The 22070-nt window shown below is 52.4% G+C and overlaps 2 protein-coding genes across 4 annotated transcripts in view; both read left to right on the top strand.

Annotated features, from left to right (window-relative positions):
* Positions 1-7247, top strand: part of FADS6 (fatty acid desaturase 6) — a 29495-nt gene extending 22248 nt beyond the window's left edge. For both annotated transcript variants that reach the window (XM_060202710.1, XM_016189074.2), the window contains 3 exons: positions 108-295; positions 2673-2852; positions 3655-7247. In XM_060202710.1, coding sequence (XP_060058693.1) covers positions 108-295; positions 2673-2852; positions 3655-3804 — 518 coding nt within the window. In that variant the 3' untranslated portion in view covers positions 3805-7247. The remainder of the gene's footprint in view (positions 1-107; positions 296-2672; positions 2853-3654) is intronic.
* Positions 7248-8235: 988 nt separating this feature from the next.
* FDXR (ferredoxin reductase) lies at positions 8236-20644 on the top strand. 2 transcript variants are annotated; one of them, XM_016189050.2, is made up of 13 exons: positions 8241-8388; positions 9327-9433; positions 9525-9608; positions 15975-16070; positions 16273-16395; positions 16601-16714; positions 16993-17094; positions 17982-18089; positions 18339-18423; positions 18562-18761; positions 18843-19014; positions 19919-20089; positions 20198-20644. In XM_016189050.2, the coding sequence occupies exons 1-13, from the start codon at positions 8310-8312 to the stop codon at positions 20326-20328; spliced, it is 1572 nt and encodes a 523-aa protein (XP_016044536.2). In that variant the 5' UTR covers positions 8241-8309; the 3' UTR covers positions 20329-20644. The 2 variants fall into 2 exon arrangements, with proteins under 2 accessions (XP_060058705.1, XP_016044536.2); XM_060202722.1 differs by lacking the exon at positions 9327-9433 and having other exon boundaries at positions 8236-8448; positions 9511-9608.
* Positions 20645-22070: the final 1426 nt, after the last annotated feature.

Here is a 22070-nt window from a genome sequence, read left to right as displayed (position 1 = left end):
AGGGCTTGAACCTGGTCTTTATGCAGTCCCATGTTCATAGTACTATGTTCACATAACCGGGTGTGCCACCGCCCGCCCCCCCCCCCCCTCTTTGTCCCTCCTGGTAGAGCGACTGAGGAAGATGGAGCCTGCGGTGGCGCTGCGCTCTCTGGGCCTGATCTCCCTGGGCCTGTGTTCCCACTACTGGCTGCTCATGAATGTGTCTGGTTGCACAAGTCCCGGTTCTGCCCTGGCCTGCATGTTCATCACCAGATCCCTGCTGGCCCATCCCTACCTCCACGTTAACATCTTCCAGGTGAGCCCTGCCCCAGCCCCAGCCCCAGGGCCTACGGGAAGCATTTTCAGGCTGCCTGCTGTGGGCTGGAGAGTCAAGATTCTGAGGACAGAGGGGCTCATCTCCATCTCACCTGTCTTCTCTGTGGGAAAAATCAGTAAAATGGCCTACTGAAAAATCAATTTAAATTACATCATAATTTGATAATGATGGTTTAAAAATATGTACTGCTACTATTATTATGAGTAGCAGTAGTGTTTGTGGTAGTATTTTGGTTGTCACCGGGGCTTCACCACTCAAGACTGACTTTTCTTTTTTTTAATTTTTAAATATTTATTTATTTTTCCTTATTGTTTTTTTATTGTTGTTGTAGTTATTATTGTTGTTATTGATGTTGTCGTTGTTAGAGGACAGAGAGAAATGGAGAGAGGAGGGGAAGACAGAGGGGGGAGAGAAAGACAGACACCTGTAGACCTGCTTCACCGCCTGTGAAGCGACGCCCCTGCAGGTGGGGAGCTGGGGGCTCGAACCGGGATCCTTATGCTGGTCCTTGCACTTTGTGCCACGTGCGCTTAACCCGCTGCACCGCCGCCCGACTCCCCAAGACTGACTTTTTAAAAATAAATATTTTGTTTCAATGAGAGAGAGGGAGAGGGGGAGGGAGAGAGGAAGAAAGGGAGAGAGGGAGAGAGAAATACAGGGAGAAAAACCAGAGCACTGCTCAGTTCTGGCTTATGGTGGTGCTGAGGATTGAACCTGGGACTTTGGAGCCTCAGGCATGAAAATCTTTTGTATGACCATTATGCTATCTTCCCAGCCCCAAACTGACATTTTTTTTTTTTTTTTTTTTAGATAGACTTGGCAGGAAAATCAAGGCAAAAGGAGAGCAGGAAAGACACCTCCTCCAATGTGGTCTGGGCTGGGCTTGAACCTGGGTTGTTGACAAAGGAAGGCAGTATACTATCCATTTGAGCTCTCTTGCTGACATTTTGTTTTTATTTGTTTTTTACTGTGAGTGTGACAGACAGAGAGAAAGACTAGAGCCCACTCTCACTGTATGTGATGCCAAGGATTGACTCCAAGGCCCCTCATATACAAAGTGTTGTCACCCCAATGTCCCAGCTGCTATAGTTATAATTTGTAGTCCTACAAAATAGTGCTCATTTAAATTTTTTTAAAGAAAATATTTGAGAAGGTCACACCCAAGATTGAGAACTTCTATTGCCTCTCCAGGAGGAAAAAGGGACAGCTGAGAAGTGGGTTAGGAATGAGACCAAAGTTATGGTCTCAGGTGAGAAACTAGCTTGTCTCCAACCCTGGATGTATTCAGGTGCAGAGGATTCAGAAGCCTTGATGGTAAATTCCAAGCCTTGTACAGGTTGGCTGAGTCCTATGAGTGAAGCTGAGTGATCAGGACGCCAGCTCCTGCTTCTAGGGAGCCCACTGTGCTAGGCCCAAGTGAAGAGAGAGGAGGGATGTCATAAGGCCCCTGTGCAACTCTTCAGACAGGGAGTTGAAGAGCTGGAGGGGGCGGTCCTCACAGAGGCTCAGCACTAATTTCTCGGCCATTTTTGTAGGGACGTCTCCCAGCTGTGAAGTGGGAGTGAAGGCCCCGAGTCAGAGCTCCCAATATGCCACCCTGCCAGCACACTCGCCTGCCATTTGTAACTCAGTCCCATGGTTGTGTCCTTTCTGCCAGTCCTTCTAGAACAACAGCTCCTCTTCACTTTTGTGTTTACTGGCAGAGGAGGTATTTATACACGCCACTGGATAAGTGGGACGGGGGGAAGACTTGAGAATTTGAAAACTTTAAAAAATGATGTACTTACTTATTATGAGAGGAAGCTAGGAGAGAGACCGGAGCATTGCTCAGCTCTGGCATAAGGTGAACATGTGGCGTCTGGGGCTTTCAATGTGCAAGTTGGTGCCCTAACAAGCTGAGCTGCCTCCCCAGTCTAAGAATGTGTTAACTTGATCTTGAACCATGAGCAGCATTTTGATTGGTGGAGACCTCCAAAGGGTCTCTCCTAGAAGAGGTGAAGGGGTAGTGACATGAGAGCAAGTGGTAGGCAGCCCTGGATGTTAGGGCACCCTGAAATGTGAGGGGAGTCCACGCCACACTCCTCATGGTGCATATGGGAGTGAGGGGCTGGGAAGAGAGCTGAGCACTAGCGCACAGGACTTGCATACAAACAGAGCAGGATCCAGAGGTGGCAACACGGTGCAGACATAGACAAGGGAAGCCAGCCTCCCCCAGATACGACCAGAAACCACCGGGGCTGGCGTTAGAAAGCAGAAGAACCCACGGACCCAAGCCCTAGGGGAGGATGCCTGGGGCAAGGTAGGGAGGCACAGGGCTGCCCGGCGCGGCCTAAGTGTAATGACAAGTTTGTCACAGCACATCGGGCTGCCCATGTTCTCCTTGGACACGAAGCCCCAGCGGATCCACATGATGAGCCTGGGGGTGCTTAACCTGCCCCGGCTGCCCGTGCTGGACTGGGCGTTCGGCCACTCCATCATCAGCTGCCACGTGGAGCACCACCTATTCCCCAGGCTCTCCGACAACATGTGTCTGAAGGTAGGTGAAGACTGTGGTGCTGGAATGAAGGGACTGTCTGAGTGCAGAGACTAAGCTGCCTTTGTGCCTCACTTGGACCTCGAGTCCCCCAGTTGGACTGGTCAGAAGGACCCAGGAAGGGCAGCTCAGTCTATAGCCTCAGGGTGGGCTTCTGATCAGAAACACTTGGATTTCTTTCTTTTAAGAATTTGTTTGTATTATGTTTATTTACTTATTACATAGAGACAGCTAGAAATAGAGAGGGAAGGGAGAGACAGAGAGAGAGAGACAGAGACACCTGCAGCCCTGCTTCACCACTCGCAAAGCTTTCCCCAAGCAGGTGGGGACTGGGACTTGAACCCAGGTCTGTTCATTGGAGCATGTGCTTAACCAGGTGTACCACCACCTGTCCTGGAGACATTTGGGTTTCTTACTTTGACCAAATACCCTGAGAATCTCTGAGCTTCAGATTCCTCACCTGTCAAAGGGGAGGTGGCAGTGCTTACACAGAGAAGCTCTGAGGACGGACTAAAGGGTTTAGCACACTATATAAGTCCTGGGAGAAAATGAGCCCCCACCCCACTGCCATGGGTGCGGGTGAGTAACATTAAGTCAGGAGCCCTGGAGGGAGGATGTTGGGGAGGACTCCTCCCCCCTTCCCTATTGCCTGCTGGGAGAAGGAGGTAGGATTCACCAAGCCCCACACTCCTCCAGAGCACTATGGAACTAAGTGGCTGGGAGCTGGGGCTGGGAGGAGGAAGGGTCCCTGAGGAGATGGGCCTTCCCATAGGGCTCAGTAGCCTCTTCATGCTTCATCTGGCAGGTGAAGCCCGTGGTGTCCCAGTTCCTGCAGGAGAAGCAGCTGCCCTACAATGAAGACTCCTACCTGGCTCGGTTCCGTCTGTTTCTCAGTCGATATGAGGAGTTTATGGTGCAGGCCCCTCCCATCACAGAGCTGGTGGGGCTGCAGTGAGGGTGGGGGACCTCTCCCCACTCTACACCCCCACCCTGGCTCTCCCGTTACCACTGGTTCCCTGGAGCTGGGTGCTGCAGCCCTTCCCTAGCAGGGGTGGCTCCCTTGCTGGGGGTGGGGGTGGATCTGCAACCAGAGGCAGGAGAGGGTAGTGAGGTAGGGTGCTCATGGAGAACATGGGGTTAGATGTTGGGGGTGGGGGAGCTGGAATCACCTGCCCTGACTGCTTTTCTGGGTTTTGAGGGTATCTGGAGGAAAAAAATAGAAATGGTTGGGCATCATTGTCTGTCTGGACCTCTAGCAACTTCATCTCAGCACTAATCAGCTGAATTCCATCCCCTATTCCTGTCTGAACCTTGGTGGGGCAAAGGATGGGGGCCAGGGGAGGAGGAGGAGGGGTTCCATTTAGGAGACAGTCTGGAGGGCTCACTGAGAGAGCCCTAGTCTCTCTGGTTGGCCATTGCTTCTCCTGTACCCTTGAGGCTCTGCCCCCTAAGAAGCCCTCTCTCCTCAATGCCAGAGGTCGAGGCTATTCTTGACAGACTTTTGTAGCTTCCCAGCCAGGAAAACCTGTGCAAGACACTGGCTCAACAGCTCACAAGACCCACAGCCTCAGTGAGAACAAAGTATGTGTGGTTGTGTGGTGTGTGTTTTGTGGGGAGTGTGCTCCCAGGGAAATAGGGGTGGGGAGTATAAATAGCTTTGAGCATGACCTTGGTTAGCTCTGGGTGGGGGGAGGAGTCTGCTTTCTTCTTTGATGCTTACAAGGGGTGGCATAGAAAATCATCAGTTGAAAGAGAGACAGATTACTTGGAGAGTGACAGAGGATGGAGTGAGGTGTAGGGGACAGGGCCAAGGGACATATGGCCTCAGAGAGGAGAGGAAGGTGGGGAGGATGCAGAGAAAAGAGCTTGAAGTCAAGGACTGTCATCCTTGACTGTGAAAGGATGGTCTGCACCTGGTAGTGGGGTAGGGATACAAGGGAACTGCTGATCACAGCCAGAGGAAGGGCCAAGGTAGTGTGTGTGTGTGTGTGTGTGTGTGTGTGTGTGTGTGTCTGTCTGTCTGTCTGTCTGTCTCTGAGACTCAGCACAAAATGGGAGGACTTAAGAAAAGGCCAGGAGTTACTCTGGCCAGGGGGCTGAGGCAGAGGGTGCAAGAAAGGGCTTCAGTGGGAGAGATACTGAAAGAGACCAGAACAACTAGTTTAAAATAAGGCTTCTCCTGAGACTGGGAGCTCAGCAGTGGAGTGCGTGCCTGGCATACATGCAGGTCTGGGTTCAGACTACGTACAAAAGAGTACTCTGATCTCTCTGCGTGTCTCTCATGTGCAATAAAAAGTTAAAGTTAAAACAGGGTTTCTCACCTTAGCACTAAGCCCTTTTTGACCAAGTAACTCTTTGTTGTTGATTCCATCCTGTGTGTTGTGTCTAGCAGCATCCCTGGCTTTTGCCCATCAGAGACCAGGACCCGATATTGTAAACCCTCCCCCCCCCCAGAAAAAAAACTGTTCCTCATGGGAAGGGGATAAATCATCCCAGCTGGAGAACACACAGGTCATGTTCTGTTCTTTTCCCTCTAGTGAAATCCCTGGATGGGGTAAAGGGCATGCCACCCTCCTGATGGCAGCAAGTGGGATGGAAGGGTACAGGAGGAGGCAGTGAAGGTATTATCTAAGTTGGGCCTGTTGTTGGAGTCAACTGTGGCACGGCCTTAGGTAGCTCTGCTGAGGAGCCGCTTGCTCTGCAGATCCATTTCCCATTCTCCTCTATCCTGCCGCCCTCTACCAAAGACCACGGGCCCTGCTAGACACCCTTTCTGACCACCATGACCAGTTCCAAAGCAGCGTATCCCTTTTGCTTCTGTAGGGTCTGGGGTGGTGGGAGTGCTCCACTATTCCCTTAGTCCTAAGAGAGAGTGCAAAAGTTCCGAGCGGTACAAAAGTTCCTTCATTAAACTCCCTTCAGTCACCCCTTTAGTGCATGCCATCTGGTCCCTGCTGGGGAGCTGACTGATAGAGCAGAGTTTTGGATCCAGGCAGCCCTGTTGGAAGGAGGCAGATTTGGCAGCCTCTCCAGCCTACTGCTTTGCTACATGTTATCGCTGCTAATTTGAAATGCATTAGCCTCTGAAATAGCTGCAAGGTCGGGGAGTGCACTTAATCAAACTGCTAATTCTCCATGTGATAAATGCAGTGTCAGAGGACCACAGTCCTGACTAATGATTGAAACTCTCCCAAGACCTAACAAATGAGTCATCATGATTGATCTGAGTGGGAAATGGGCAGCAGTTGGAAGCCCTGGGACCAGATCTGCTTGTCCCATAGGCACAGGCGAACAGTTACATTCAGTGCGTGAGGCTTACTTTTTTGATATTTTGAGGACATGGGCTGCAGAATGCATTGGGGCTTGAGAGAGGGGAGGAAGGGAGAAGAGTGAACAGAGTAATTCTAGGGCCTTGCAGAGCCTTAAGGTCTGATGTGCAGAGAATATATGGGAGATGACGATATTGATCACAGCCAATATTTATTTAGAACTTATGGTAAATATTTTTACCCACACCATTTAAACTTTAAAACAAGTTTTAATTTTTTGCCCTCGTGTTGCCTATGGTGAAAATAAGGTTGGAACAATCAAGTTTCTCAGTGTCCTACAGCTAATAAGTGGTGGGGAAAATATTCAAACCCAGTGTGTCTGACTGCAGAATCAGTTCTCTTAGCCCACTGACATACTACCTCTGGAAGAGGAACCCTAGGTTTTTCTGATCCTAACTCTCTTCTTCTCATGTGAAATGACAATAAATGATTTGGATGTCAGGACAAACTATAAGCATCCAGTCAGGTACTGTGTGATTTTTTTGGGGGGTGTGGGGGTAAAGGAATGAATAAAACTGGGCTCAAACTTATGGAGCTTGCAGTCTAATGCAGGGTTGACAAATCCTTCTTGTAAAGGGTCAGGCAGAAAATATTTTTGGCTTTGTGAGTGATAATAGTTTCTGTCACAACTACTTCACTGTGCTATCAAAATGTAAAAACAAAAGGTCTGAGGTAATAGTAAAGAAATGCATGGCTGCATTCAATAAATGGCACGATTGCACTGCAATAAGACTTTCTTTGAATTTTATGTCATTTTCACAAAATACTCTTCTCTACAATAAAAAAATTTTAAAATGTAAAGAGTTTGCTTGCAGGTTACCTACAACCATCACAAAAGCAGGTGGTGGCCAGGATTTGACCGGCAAGCCATAGTTTGTCTACTCTTGGTCTAGAGGGATAGGCAGAAAACAAATCATGGGGGAGGGGTAGCTGGGAAACAAATGGCTCGTGGTCATGTTCTATTTCTTGATTTGGGAACACGGATACATCCTGTGATAACTCATGAAAAAGTCCATTTCTAATCTGTGTACTTTTCTGTCTACATCAATAAAATATAATTACAAATGGAGTGATGTGAATGTTTAGAGAATAACCATTTCAGGTCCCTCACATAATAAAAAAATAAGGGCTAGAGTGTTGGAAAGACAAGAACTCAGCTTGGGAGAGGATGGTTCAGGGGATTTTTCTCCAAGGGAATTTCTGACAAAAGGGCTTTTGGGAGAAGAGCAAGGGTCATCAGCCTTATTGGGCCCAGCCATAACCGTGTGGCCTGTCACTTTGAATTATTTTGTTCACCATTAATCCTGGTCTTTTAAAACATTGTATTATTGTTTGGCTTGATTCTGAGGCTCTGGCGCCCTCTTAAATGTTGCAGCCGAGGCCAGTATACTCATTTCATCCTACCCTTGTGAGACAAGGGTGAGTCATCTGCTGTCCTAAATATACAAGACAAGCCTCTATTCCCACGTTTCTTCACCTACATGAAGGAAAGAGTGAGGCGAGACAAGATGTCCAAGGCTTAAAATCCTCAGACCCACCTGTCTGGCATCTTGTCTAGGTGACACCGGCATACATCGGAGAGGAGAGAAAGGAGGAGGAGATTAAGTCAACTAAGGCTCCAGCCCAAGTCTATTTTCCGGGTTTAGTAATTGTTAGCCAATGAGATAGGAGGCTCGCTAGCAATCCGGCTCATGATTGGCTGAGAGGAGCCAAAAGGTCCGGTGCATTGCGTCATCAGTGAGCGACAAGCGCCTCTGCGGGGGAAAGCCTAAGTAAATTCCTTTCTAATTGGCTCCCTACTTTAGGCGGGATTAAAACAGCGATGGGGATTCGCCCTCTTTCAATTCGCCAGGCTTCAGATAATTGGAGGGAAGGAGAAGGAAGTTTGGGGAGAAATTTACTAGAGTAGGTACAGCCGGAAGTTCTGGTGGGTGGGTCCTCGGCTGCAGAGGTTGGGGGGGGGCGCAATTCTCCTCGGGGGGCGTTCTCGTAGGGGCGGAGCTGCCGGCCTGTGCTTTCTGAGTGTGGGGGCGGGGCCTGTGGTGTGGGCGGGTCCAGGGCCAGCAGGGGCGGGGCCGAGCGAGGGGCTGTGACCGGCTTCACTCTCCCGGTGCGGCTGCCCTTGCCAGCCATGGCTCCGCGCTGCTGGCGCTGGTGGCACTGGTCGGCGTGGCCGTGGACCCAGCCGCCTCCCGCCAGGAGCTTCGCGAGTAGAAGCCGGGCAGCGCTGGGGCTGGATGGGAGCGCGGGGAGGCCTGCGATCACCAAGTGTAGGAGTCGGGCTGGGGCAGGGCTGGAGAAGGGCGATAGAGGGGACCAGGGGCGAGACTGGAGGGGTCCATTCCTGCGGGTGAGATGGGGGTGGTGTACAGCGGTCTGTGTGATGCGATGTGAGATCCTTAGAGACAGGATCAGCAAAGGTGAGAGAAACCATGATGTCCACACGTGCGAGTAGAGGTGAATGGTGATGATATGGAAATCTGTGGGGTAAAAGGGAATCTTGTTCTCTCACCTTAGCTGAATAAGAAACTGGAAGAGTGGGGGGAGTTAGCATGGTTATGCAAAGAGACTCTTATGCCTGAGGCTCCAAAGTCCCAGGTTCAAGCCCCTGCATCACCATAAACCAGAGCTGAGCAAACGCTAGAAGAAGTGCTCTGATAAAAAAAAAATTAAAAAAGGAAAACAATGACAAAAGAGACAAGAGAAGCTAGAAGAGTGAGAGATCTGTGTGGGCGACATAGACCATGTAGAGAGAAGCGTAAGAGATAACATGGCATTGTGGGGACGTCCATAGGGCTAAGATTGAGATAATTTGTAGACTATTTGGAAAAGATGTGGTATTCTGTCTGGGTGGGTAGCAATCCTGTATGAAAACTTTAAGGAGTAGGACTGGCAAGATAACTCACTTGGAAAGCACCCGCTTTGCCATGTTGTGACTCGGGTTCAAGCCAGGTTCCTAGAGGAAGCTTAGGTGGTGTGGCGCCTTGCTCTCTTTCTGTCTTTGCCTCTCTATATGAAAGAGTTGACCCAGAGCAGTGAAGCCTTGGTGTGTGGGGGGAGGAATAATGAGTAAGTGCCATGTAGGACAGCTTCAGAGGTGACAAGCTGTTGAGTAGGCTCACAGTGGGGGCTCTTGCTGAAGATTCAGTTTTTGAGGGTTCAAATGAAGTAAGAGTGCCTGCAAACTCCAAAACTTGGAGAAAAGAAAGTCGGGGAATGCAGAAGATGGTGGGATTTGAGAAACTCCACTTTCTGGTCCACACTGAAATTGGTTGGGACTTGGAAGGGAATGTTAACCTGACCTTCCTCTTCCTCCGTGCTCTCGCCCCCAGGCTTCTCCCAGCAGTTCTCCACACAGGAGCAGATCCCCCAGTTCTGTGTGGTGGGCAGTGGGCCAGCGGGCTTCTACACAGCCCAACATCTGCTAAAGGTAAGTCATTAACCCTCTCCAGCTATTCACATGCTGCTTCAAGCCTAAAAGCAAGTCCCAACCCTTTGTTGTTGTTGTTTGTTTGGTTTTTAAAAATGTTTTATTTATTTATCAATGAGAAGGATAGGAGAAGAGAGAGAGAAAACCAGACATCATTCTGGTACATGTGCTGCCAGGGATTGAACCCAGGACCTCATGCTTGAGAGTCCAATGCTTTATCCACTGTGCCACCTCCCAGACCACATTTGTTTGATTTTTTAAAAAGCATTAAAAAATTTTTTTATTATCTTTATTTATTGGATAGGGACAGCCAGAAATCAAGAGAGAAGGGAAAGATGGAGAGGGGAAGGGAGAGAGACAAAGACAGAGAGACACCTGCAGCACTGCTGTACCACTTGCAGAACTTTCCTCCTGCAGGTGGGGACTGGGGGCTCGAACCCAGGTCTTTGTGTATTGTAATATGTGTGCTTAACCAGGTGTGTCACCACCTGGTCCCTCATTTTTTTTTTTTTAAGTAGAGACAGAGAAGCAGAGAGGTAGAAAGTGGAAGAAACCGGGAGTTGGGCAGCAGCGCGATGGGTTAAGCCTGGGTGGCGCAAAGCACAAGAACCGGCGCAAAGATCCCGGTTCGAGCCCCCGGCTCCCCACCTTCAGGGAAGTCACTTCACAGGCGGTGAAGCAGGTCTGCAGGTTTCTCTCTTTTTTTCCCCCTCTCTGTCTTCCCCTCCTCTCTCCATTTCTCTGTCCTATCCAACAACAGCATCAGTAACTACAACAATAAAGCAACAAGGGCAACAAAAAATATTAAAAAAAGAAGAAGAAAGTGGAAGAGACCACAGCACCAAAGCTTCTTTCAATGAGCTGGGGGCCAAGCTTGAACCTGGGCTGCACACATAGCAAAGCAATGCATTATCCAAGTGAGCTATTTCATTGGTTTCCATTTGTTTTATTCTTTCTTTCTTTCTTTCTTTTACAGTTTATTTATTGCAGTCCAGGAGGTGTCATAGTGACTAGAGCATTAAACTTTAGCTCATGAAACTCTTGAGTTCAAGCCCCAGCATCACATGTACCACTTTGGGTCCTCAGCAATGACAGATATTGTTGGCTTCATGGGTAATGCTTAGTGATCCGTGGCAGATGGTCACCAAGACCCCTTGGTCAATCACTCCGGGGAGTTTATGCAGACATGCAGGATGCCATTAGTCTAGGCCCTCATCTTTTCTTTCCTCTCACTTCCCAGCATCCTGAATTTTAAAGTTACCCTACCTCAGATACCCTTTGGGCACTCTGCTGTGATCTCTTTTAAAAAATAGTTAATTTATTTGATTATTCATGCATTGGATAGAGACATAGAGAAGTTGAAGGAAGGGGCAGATAGGGAGGGAGAGAGACATCTACAGTACTACTTCACTGCTTGTGAAGCTTTCCCCCTCTGTGGGTCAGGACCAAGGGCTTGAACCCAGGTCCTTGTGCTTGGTAACATGTGCACTGAAGTAGGTGCACCACTGCCCGGCCCCCTACTGTCTTCTCTTCATGGCATGGAGCCCCAGCCCCCTGCATGCTGTTTTGTTCTTTTAGTCTGCGGTCAGCCCTCCATGTCTCCCTCCTCCCAAGGCCATAGTCTCAAAGGTTACTGTATTAACCTTGGCAGGCAGGGCCCTAAGGCTGCTGGTTATCTCTGAGGCTTCATGGAAGACCTTGGTGGGAGGGAGCTTGGGGGAGGAGACAAGGGAGCTAGGCTAACTAGCACGACACAGTGGCCTTGCTTTGGAGGGACATGGATAGTGGAAGAATGAATATACTAGATGGACACACACACACACACACTCACTTAGATACTTAGAAGGAAGGATAACCAACCATCCCCACTTGCCTAGGGTAGGAGGTTTACAGCGCTGGAACTGGAGTGTCTCAGGGAATCTGAGGTTAATTGGTCACTCTGGTGAGAAGAGAACCAAGCACCTCTTCTGAGTAACACAGGTGACAGAGCCAAATCTAGTGAACAGGGTGATGTGGGGCCAGTCAGAAAGTGTTTCTGGGGGCTTTGGAGAAGCCGTAGCCCCCCCCTCCCCCCAATGAGCAGGGTGCATCCTAGGAATGTGAGGCTACCTGCAGACTGCCATGTGGGAAACCAGCGCTGGGTTCCAATGAAAACCAGGGAGCAAATGGGGGTTGGTGTGTTAGCTGAGCCTGAAATCTGGGGGGTGGGGAAGGGGCTTTCTGGGCATGATTTTCAGTGCGGCCCCCTCCGCCCATGTGAGCAAGGGCTCTGGCCTGCACCCAGCAGCGCATGCTTTCCAGTGGGGGAGCTGAGCGATGGGCACTGAGGCCAGGTATCTACTGGGAACACCAGGCTCCTGGCTGTGCTCCAGGCACAGACATGACACGTGTGGATCGGTCACACTTGGCTGAATCAGACATTGTCTGTACAGCATCGCAACACACACACACACACACACACACACACCCATGGCAACCTGCAAAGCAGGGGTCACAACTTGGTTCACAGGTAAGGGAGGACTCAGACACTGCTGATGTGCGGGGAAGGTGCTGAGGGTTGAACACGATCTGCCTGCAGACACAGCCCACTCCTGAGCACCCTGTTTGACTATTTATCCAGCTAGAATTTGCCAGAAGATGATATATTCTAGGCCCAGGCTTGGCACTAGGAACACCAGGGGCAGACCTGCCCCCTATGATTAAGGACTTGTTAGTCTAATCTCAGGGCCCAAGGGGTTGTGGAATGGAAGGAAACAGGGTTCAAAACACATTCTGGGGCTCTGATGGGGGAGAATACAGAGAGCAGTACCTAGCCCAGCCTGGAAGAAGAGATGTCTACACTGTTGCCAGGGTGAATAGTGTCCATTGGGTGGAAGAGAGTCCTAGACGTGGCCTGGGAGGTAGTACAGTAGATAAGATACTGGGCTCTCGAGCATAAGGTCCTGAGCTCAATCCCCAGCATTGCATATACTAGAGTGATCCTCTGGCTAATTCTTCTCTCTTTTTCTAATAAACACACAAATCTTTGTGTGTGTATGTGTGTGTGGGGGGGGGGCAGGCAATCCTAGACGGGACTATGTGACAAAGGTCTAGAGAAAGGACAGACCCTATTCCCATTAGAAACTAACAAGATCAAGAAGGCTCACATGTGCAGTAGGTGGAAGGGGATAGGCCTGAGCAGGTAGGTGGCTTCTTGGGACTTGGAAGCCACCACTCAACCTTGGATATTGGCAATTTCTCCTGGTGCTGTCACCACCCTTCCCCATCAGAGTCCCCGGGGTTACTTATTAAAATGTACAATTCTAGGCTTAGCTTAGACCTAATCAAACTCTACAATTGGGGCCCAAGGAAATGGGTTTTAGCAAATAACCAGAAAATTCCAGTGCCTGCTGCTGTAGGTGGAGGTGCCACTGATTACATCAGGCACAGGGCTGATGGGACTACATTTTTTATTTGGAGTTTCCTCTCTGCGGAGCAGGGATGTAGTTGGCAGAGCAGTAGCGAAGAGGGGAATTGATTGGACAGGGTTGAGGGGAGTCAAGGGAAGCCCCAGGTTCAGGTTTGGGCTCTGGGTGGTTGGGGTGGAACAGAACAGAACAAAGGAACAATTGGGAAGGGGTTGGGGGAGAGAGCTGGATTAAAAAAAAAATTACTGCCACCAGGGTTATCACTGGGGCTCAGTGCCAGCACTAAGAATGCACTGCTCCTGACAGCCATCCCCCCCTTTTTTTTTTTAATTAAATAAGACAGAGGGAAGTTGAGAAGGGATGGGGAGTTTGAGAGGGAGAGAGAAAGACACATGCAGACCTGCTTCACCATTTGTGAAGAGTCCCCTCTGCAGCTGGGGAGTGGGGTCTTGAGTCCGGGTCCTTACACATGGTATAGTATGTATGCTTGACTGGGTGGGCCACCACATGGCCCCCAAGGTTGGGCTTTAATCTGGGTGAGTGTGAGGTGTCCCTGGGACTCAGATTTGGAACTTGGAGAAAGATGTGAGCAGGAGAGGGAAAATGGAGCATTGCTGGCCAGTCTGGGAGATCAGAAGTTATAGAAGGGAGGGGTAAGATTTCCCCCAGATAATGTGTTCTGAGGGACAAAGAAGGGGCCTTAGATTAAGAGGGTTGCAGGTTGTTTTTGTTTGTTTTGTTTACTGAGGGTTGAGTGGGGGAAGAGTTGTCAAATGGGAGAGGAACACAGCCAGCAGGACTGTGGAGGGGTGAGAGAACTGTAAGAGTTAGTGGGGAGAGAGTTTCCTGGAAGATGAGGTCATCCAGATGCCTGGCTAAAAGCATCCAAAAATTTAGCATTGTGGTGGGAACCTTGGGGAGAGCAGCATGACCTAGAGCAAGGATTAGGAACAGGATAAGTTGGAGATAAAGCTGAAAGGTCAGGTTGCTTAAAGTATTGACCAATAAGCTGAGCCCTCTGAACTTTGTCCAGTGGCCTTGGGCTGCCTGAGAAGATTCTCTCTCTATCTTATTTGCTTGCCTCTAGGGTTATCGCTGTGCCTGCGCTACGAATCCACTGCTCCTGGAGGCTATTTTTTTCCCTTTTGTTGTCCTTGTTTATCGTTGTTGTTATTATTGTTATCGTTGCTGCTGGATAGGACAGAGAAAAATTGGAGGGAGGGGAAGAGAGAGGGGGAGAGAAAGCTAGACACCTGCAGACATGCTTCACCCCTTGTAAAGCGACTCCCTTTGCAGGTGGGGAGCTGTGGGCTCAAACCAGGATCCTTGTGCCAGTCCTTGTACTTCATGCCTTGTGTGCTTAACCCACTGTGCTACCTCCCTGCCCTCTCTCTGTATATATTTTTTAATTGAATAGGACAGAGTGAAATTGAGAGGGAAGGGGGATATAGAGAGGGACAGAGAAAGAGAAACACCTGTAGATCTACTTTACTGCTTGTGAAGTGTCACCCCTGCATGTAGGAAGTGGCATCTTGAACCCGGGTCCTTGCACATGGTAATGTGTGTGCTAACCATGTGTGCCATAGCCTGACCCCCTAATAAAATATATATTTTTTTTAAAAAAAAGACTTTCATGCCTAAGACACCAAAAGTCCCAGGTTGAATCCATGATATCACCAAAAGCCAGAGTTGAGCAGTGCTCTGGTATAAAAATGAATGACTGAATGAATAAATGAATGAATGAATGCTTAGACTTGGGGGTCAGGCGGTAGCGCAGCGGGTTAAGCACACGTGTGGTGCAAAGCGCAAGTACTGGCATAAGGATCCTGGTTTGAGCCCCTGGCTCCCCACCTGCAGGGGGTCCCTTCACAGGCGGTGAAGCAGGTCTCTTTCTCTCCCCCTCTCTGTCTTCTCCTCCTCTCTCCATTTCTCTCTGTCCTATCCAACAATGATGACATAAATAACCACAACAATAATAACTACAACAACAATAAAAATAAAAGAGCAACAAAAGGGAAAAGTAAAGCAAAAATTTTAAAAAAGAATAAAAGCTTAGACATATCCAAGGGTTCCAGGGCAGGAGTGTCTGTCAGACTTGACCCAAGCAAAAGAAGATAGTTGGAGAGATGCCACCTTCATAATTGGCCAGAGTTAGCATCTTAATGGTCTGACCCCCTCTTTATTTATTCTTTAAATAGTTTCTACTGAGAGAGGGTGACCTCTCTGCCTCTGCCCTGCCATTCTGTGTGATGCCAAGCTCGAACCTGCACTCTGCTCCTAACCCACCACCTGGCCCAATTTATAATTTTTCACTTTTTAAAAAAATTTATTTATTTATTTTCCCTTTTGTTGCCCTTGTTCTTTTTCATTGTTGTTATAGTTATTGTTGTTATTGATGTTGTTGGATAGGACAGAGAGAAATGGAGAGAGAAGGGGAAGACAGAGATGGGGAGAGAAAGATAGACACCTGCCGACCTGCTTCACCACCTGTGAAGCGACTGCCCTGCAGGTGGGGACCCGGGGGCTCGAACCGGGATCCTTTTGCCGGTCCTTGCGCTTTGCTCCATGTGCGCTTAACCCGCTGCGCTACCGCCCGACTCCCCATTTTTCACTTTTATGAGTGAGAGGGAGGGAGAGACACCATAGCACCACTCCAACACCTGTGGATCCCCACTGTTCTCGGTCCTTGAACCTCCTCTGTGGTGCCAGTGCTGGGACTCGAGGCCTTACTCAGGGCGTTTGCTGTGCTGAGCCCCTCCCTGCCCTGGCTGCCCTCTTAAGTTCTGACCTCAACTGATGGCTTGTTGTGCCACCCACACCTCTCATCAGGCAGGCTCTCTGGGTAGATGAGGAGTTGGGAGTGGGGGCTTTCTTCTTGCAGAGTCTTGAGGTACCCTGAGTGGAGCTCTCCTGTTCGGTCAGGGAAGGGGGCCCACCAGTCGCTGTGCTCTCTCCTTAGCACCATCCCCGGGCCCGTGTGGACATCTATGAGAAGCAGCTTGTGCCCTTCGGCCTGGTGCGCTTTGGCGTGGCCCCTGACCACCCGGAGGTGAAGGTGGGTCTCTCTAGGCACAGAGGGTGCGGTCTGGGGACTCTGACCAAGAGGAGATAGGAAGGGAGGCAGCCTGGTTGCATGGAATGGCCTCGTGGACACTGTCTCTCAGGTGCCATCCCGGGGACGTGTTGGGGTCAGGTGGTACAGGTGTGGTGCTGGGAGCTGGCCCACCTTCTCACCCATTTCCCTGTCTCCCTCTCAGAATGTCATCAACACCTTCACCCAGACAGCCCGCTCTGACCGCTGTGCCTTCCTCGGCCATGTGGTGGTGGGCAGGGACGTGACTGTGCGGGAACTGCAAGAGGCCTACCATGCTGTGGTTCTGGTGAGTGCAGACGCAGGGACCATGGGGGAAGGAAGGTCGCGGTGGTGGAGAGATGGAGTGCGTGAGGATGAAGCTTAGGCCACTGGACATGAACCAAACCAGGGTGGAGGCTGCAGGGGAAGAGCCGGACAGAGGCCTTTGGGAACCTGGCTGGGCTGCCTGGCTGCCTGGCTGCTGCTGCTGAGGGTTCTGGGTCTTTCTACAGAGCTATGGGGCAGAGGACCATCAGGCCCTGGGGATTCCTGGGGAGGAGCTGCCTGGTGTGCTCTCAGCCCGGGCCTTTGTGGGCTGGTACAATGGGCTTCCTGAGAACCGGGAGGTAAGTGTGTCGGGTCCCCCTGCTGCTGCTTCTTCTTTGTACCCCTTGGCCGAGATGGGGCCACCTATGTATGCTAGAGGTGGGGGAAGAAGGAGCCATTGTGCTGGAAGCCTCCAGTGAGCAGAGACATGAGTCAGCAGGCTGACCTGTGAAAGAGAGACGCCTGGGTTGAGGCTTAGATGGGGCGAACTTGGCTAGCATAGGAATCCAAGGGCACATCCAGGGGCCGGGGACTGGGATGAGGCCAGGGGGACCCTACCTAGTCCTCTCTTCTCTAGCTGGCACCAGACCTGAGCCATGACACAGCTGTGATTCTGGGTCAGGGGAACGTAGCTCTGGACGTGGCCCGGATCATACTGACCCCCCCTGAACACCTGGAGGTGAGTGAGTAGGTCAAGGGCTAGAGGGGTAGAGGCAGGGGCGCTGCGGGGTGGACTCGGGTGTCACCCCTCTAGGCCCTGTGAACTTTATTCCATCCGAGTCCTCATTCTCCTGCAGAGCTCCATGCCTGTTTGTGGCTCTTTTAGAAAGAGACTGGCCACACTACTCCCCCAGCACAGAACACTCTCAACTCTGTTGTGTTATTTTTCTAGGAGTGCCCTGACTAAGTCATCTCCCTGCATCCCCTTTCTCACAGACCTGTGTGCTTGTGTCCCAAAGCATGTTGTCACTGGAGCAAGTTTATACTTGTATTGGGTGGTAGGAAAAATCATGACTCACCTTTTGCATAGAAAAAGCTTCATATGTGTGGTCTGGGAGGTGGCATAGTGGATAAAGCACTGGACTTTCAAGCATGAGGTTCCGAGTTCAATCCCCAGCATCACATGTACCAAAGTGATGTCTGGTTCTTTCTCTCTCCTCCTATCTTCCTCATGAGTAATTAAATAAAAATCTAAAAAAAAAGAGAGAAAGAAAGAGAAAGCAAAAGCTCAATAGATTGGGTTGGGTGTCTCTCGTCCTCAGATCAGAAGCTCTGAAAAGGCTGCCGTGATGTCCCTTTTGCTTGTTATTGACATGCCTTCTTTCCCGCCCCTGCTGAGGTCCATGGGAGAGCTAGCACTTGTTGAATGATAGAGTGAGGGCCTTGTGTACCGCTGGTTGGCACCATTTGCAGATTTGCATGCTTCATCTAGCCATGGGGGAGGGGCACTGGGCCAATTTCAGGCTGTCAACCTTCTGAGGGTTCATGATGGACCGTGAACAAATGGAGTCCCCCTCCCTCCACCTTGTCCCATGACTTTAAAGCAAGGCTCTCCTTTTGTGCCAGAAAACGGACATTACAGAGGCTGCCCTTGGGGTGCTGAGGCAGAGCCGGGTGAAGATGGTGTGGATAGTGGGCCGGCGAGGACCCCTGCAAGTGGCCTTCACTATTAAGGTGCTGGAGCCCAAGGGAGGGTCCCAGTTCAAGTGACTGGTCTGCCCTTGGGAGGTGGGGTAAGGCAGAGCCCCTGTGAGGGTCTGCTACCGGGGCTGGAAGAGAGGGAGTGGGCTACCGCCCTGCCCCCACCCCCGGAGACTGAGGGCCACTGTGGTGGTGGGAGACAGTGGCTTCTCACCTGGGCTGTAGGCTCAAGAGTGGACAGTGCTCTGGGCCTGACATGACGCCCCACTCCCCACCCCCAAGGAGCTTCGGGAGATGATTCAGTTACCAGGAACCCGGCCCATTTTGGATCCTGCGGATTTCTTGGGCCTCCAGGACAGAATCAAGGGTGAGGGGCCCTGGCCTGGCCCCCCCAGCTTACTAAGGAGGGAAAGGTCTAGGTCAGAGAGCGCCTGGGGTCGGGGTGGGCATGTGGGGAGCGGGCTGTAACCAGGGTCAGCCCTGAGATGTTCTGTGTTACTCACAGATGCTCTGCGCCCGAGGAAGCGGCTGACGGAGCTGCTGCTTCAAACAGCCATGGAGAAGCCAGGGCCTGAGGTGGCCGCCCACTGGGTACAGGCCTCCCGAGCCTGGGGCCTCCGCTTTTTCCGAATCCCCCAGCAGGTGCTGTCCTCACCAGACGGGCAGCGGGTTGCAGGTATCCGCCTGGCAGTCACCAGGCTAGAGGTGCGTCTCCAACTCCCCAGAACACCCTGTTCCTCAGGTCTCCCCTCGCCCCAGCCTGGAGCTGACCAGCTTTCCCAACAGGGTGCTGGTGAGACGGCCCGGGCAGTGCCCACTGGAGACGTAGAGGACCTTCCCTGTGGGCTGGTGCTGAGCAGCGTTGGGTATAAGAGCCGCCCTATTGACCCCAGCGTACCCTTTGACCCTAAACTTGGGGTCATCCCCAATGTGGAGGGCCGGGTTGTAGATGTGCCAGGTGAGAGGATATGAGAAGGTGGGGGTTGGGGAGGCTAGCATCTCCTGGGGCCTTATATCCATCCATCCATCCATCCATCCATCCATCCATCCATCCATCCACATACTGGTCCACGGAGGTAACACTGAGCAACTGCAAAGAACCTGCCCCAGGGCCCAGCCCCACCCCCTTCCTGACCTACAGGGAAGCTCCCACTCTAACCCCTGAGCCCACAGATGTCTGGGTGATGCGCGCGTCAAGTTCCTGTGCCCTCCTGGGGGCCAAACCCTCTGCCCAAGGGTGGGACTGGAAATGAAATGGCAGCCTCAAGGCACCCAGTCTTAATATTCAAATGTCAGTCAGCATTCACTGAGGGACCACTGAAGGAGGTAGGCAAGACCCATCTCCCACCCTCAAGGACGTATAGGGAAACCGAGGTATAAGGGGAATGATGTGAAGAACTCAGAGTGGGGGACTAGAACTCAAAAAAAGTGGGCTCAGCTGAAAAGGCACCAGAAGGACGTGGGTGTGGGGAATGTGTGCACACACACAGATGTATTGGGGGCCTGCCAGGCGGAGTGTCCAGCCACCCCTCCTTTTTTTTTAATATTTATTTTATTTATTTATTCCCTTTTGTTGCCCTTGTTTTATTGTTATAGTTATTATTGTTGTTGTCGTTGTTGGATAGGACGGAGAGAAATGGAGAGAGGAGGGGAAGACAGAGAGGAGGAGAGAAAGATAGACACCTGCAGACCTGCTTCACCGCTTGTGAAGCGACTCCCCTGCAGGTGGGGAGCCGGGGTTCGAACCGGGATCCTTATGCCGGTCCTTGTGCTTTGCACCACCTGCGCTTAACCCGCTGCGCTACAGCCCGACTCCCCACCCCTCCTTTTCTTAACCCCTGTGCCACTCCCCCCTCCCCCAGGTCTCTACTGCAGTGGCTGGGTGAAGCGGGGGCCCACAGGTGTCATCACCACCACCATGGCTGATAGCTTCCTCACAGGCCAGACCCTACTCCAGGATCTGAAGTCTGGGCTGCTACCATCTGGCCCCAGGCCTGGCTCTGCGGCCATTGTCGCCCTGCTCAGCAGCCGAGGTCAGGGCCTCATGGGTGGTCCTGGGAGGTGGGTGGGCCTTGGCACAGTTTGGGAAGGATTGCCCGGGGTCAGCATGGAAGTAGTAACTCATCTTCCCTCCTCCATAGGAATCCGGCCTATCTCTTTCTCAGACTGGGAGAAGCTGGATGCTGAGGAGGTGTCTCGGGGCCAAGCCCTTGGGAAGTTGAGGGAGAAGATTTTGGATCCCCAGGAGATGCTGCAGTTCCTGGGGCGCTGAGCCCAGATTCCTGCGGGCTAGGGAGAAGTGTCCAAGGGAAAGGGTCCTGGGAGAGTCCTAGAGAACTGGCCAAAACTGCATCCCCCACCTGCTCTGGCATGAGGTCTTGGGTGCCTCTCTTTTCCAGGGGCCTCTGAACTTTCTCAGGCCAGAGAGGTACCCCTGCCAGTACAGGTTTAGATCCCAGTAAGAAGACCTCAGTGAAGGGTGGGTGGAGGCGCACAGACCCACCCTCTTCCCTGTCGTTTCTCTCTTGCTGGCCTGTGGTGGGTCACCAGATCCAGAACATGCCAGAAATAAAACAGCTGCGATGGAGGGTCGGTGGTTGATGTACAACTTTTGGGGGAGCCAGGGTCACCTTCTAGGTGCCTATCCATTTCAACCGCCAGGTGGCACTGCAGAGCCATCTTTCTGCTCAGCCCTGGGGCGGGGGGGGGGGGGGGGGGGGGGGGGGGGGGGGGGTTTGGGAGGGTTGGCAGCCTGGCCTGGCACCCACCCTAGTTTCCTGGCCTTGGCTCTGCTGCCTGCCTTCTGCCCCAGTCTCCTCCCTAGTTAGTTTACAGTACAACCAAAACGAGAAAAATGGGGGGGGTAGGGGCCAGGGCAGTATGTTGTTGGGGTCCTGCTCTGTGGCCCGAGGACGTCCGGTCCCCATCGTGTGTGTGTGTGTGTGTGTGTGTGTGTGTGTGTGTGTGTCCATCACCACTGCACTCCAGCCTCCTTGAGCCTTGTTGATTCCGAGACAGCCTGAGAGTTTTTGAAAACAGGACCTCGAGTTCCTGAGCACTTTGCACAGTGCAGAACTCCTTCAGCTCTTACATGCAGGTCCCCAAGACACTCTCACTTGGAAACGGAGGGATCTTGAAATTAACTGGCCCAAGGTCATACAGCCAGTGAGCTGAGGACTCGAACCCAGTGCTCTGGGCAGGCTGTGGTTTTCACCAAGGTCGCATTTGGTCCTGCCACTCTGGATCTGGGGGCACAATGCTGACCCGCAGAGAAGGGCGCCTGGCGCGCGGAGGGGTTCGTGCAGGCCGCGGGGTGCGCCCGCGGGGGCCGGGGCGGGGCGGCGGCGGCGGGTCCGGGTGGGGCGGGCTCGCGGGGGCAGTGAGCGCTCAGCCACAAGCGGCTCGGGAGCCCGGGGAGCCAGAGACGGCGGGCAGCCCAGCCCAGGACGGAACCGGCGGCGGCGGCAGGGGGCGGGAGCGGGTCGGGGCTGCCAGGCGGCCCCCCGCGCCGGGGCTCAGGCGCCAGCCCGCGAGCACTGAGCGCGCCGGGGCTCGGGCGCCGGGACACGCACGGCGCGGGCTCTGGGCGCGGGCGCTGTGCCCCTTCCCCGCGGTGAGTGGTGGGCGGCGAGGCGGTGGCGCAACTTTCGCGGCCAACTTGGGGCCGGGATCCCGCGCTGCGCAGGCAAGGGCGACGGAGAGACAGAGCGGGACCGCGGGCAGAGGGCAGCGTGCGCCCCGCAACGGGAGACCGGGCAGGGGGCGCGCAGGGCGGCGGGGCCTGGGCTCTGGAGGCGGGTGGGCGGAGGACCCGCGAGGGAGAGAGGCCGAGCGAGAGGCGGCGCGGCGGACGCCAGGGAAGGACGCAGTGAGGCTCCAAAACCTCGGTCTCCCGCGTCGCCGAACCCTCCCGCTCCATCCTCTCCGGGCTCAGCGGCACGGCGGGGAGGGGGCAGTGCGGGGCCGGGGGTCTGGGCTGCGGGAACCCCCACCCCAACTGTTGCTGCTGGGAGC

The sequence above is a fragment of the Erinaceus europaeus genome, chromosome 12 (assembly GCF_950295315.1).
Source record: "Erinaceus europaeus chromosome 12, mEriEur2.1, whole genome shotgun sequence".
Lineage (NCBI taxonomy): Eukaryota > Metazoa > Chordata > Mammalia > Eulipotyphla > Erinaceidae > Erinaceus > Erinaceus europaeus.
This window is presented reverse-complemented; position numbering and strand designations above follow the sequence as displayed.

Excerpts from the sequence above, each read along its gene's own strand:
- FDXR (XM_016189050.2), top strand. The coding sequence starts at position 8,310 with ATGGCTCCGCGCTGCTGGCGCTGGTGGCACTGGTCGGCGTGGCCGTGG. Across the intron at positions 8,389-9,326 it reads TCCCGCCAGGAGCTTCGCGA|TTTTTGAGGGTTCAAATGAA; the intron begins GTAGAAGCCGGG and ends CTGAAGATTCAG. Across the intron at positions 18,762-18,842 it reads TGGCAGTCACCAGGCTAGAG|GGTGCTGGTGAGACGGCCCG; the intron begins GTGCGTCTCCAA and ends CTTTCCCAACAG.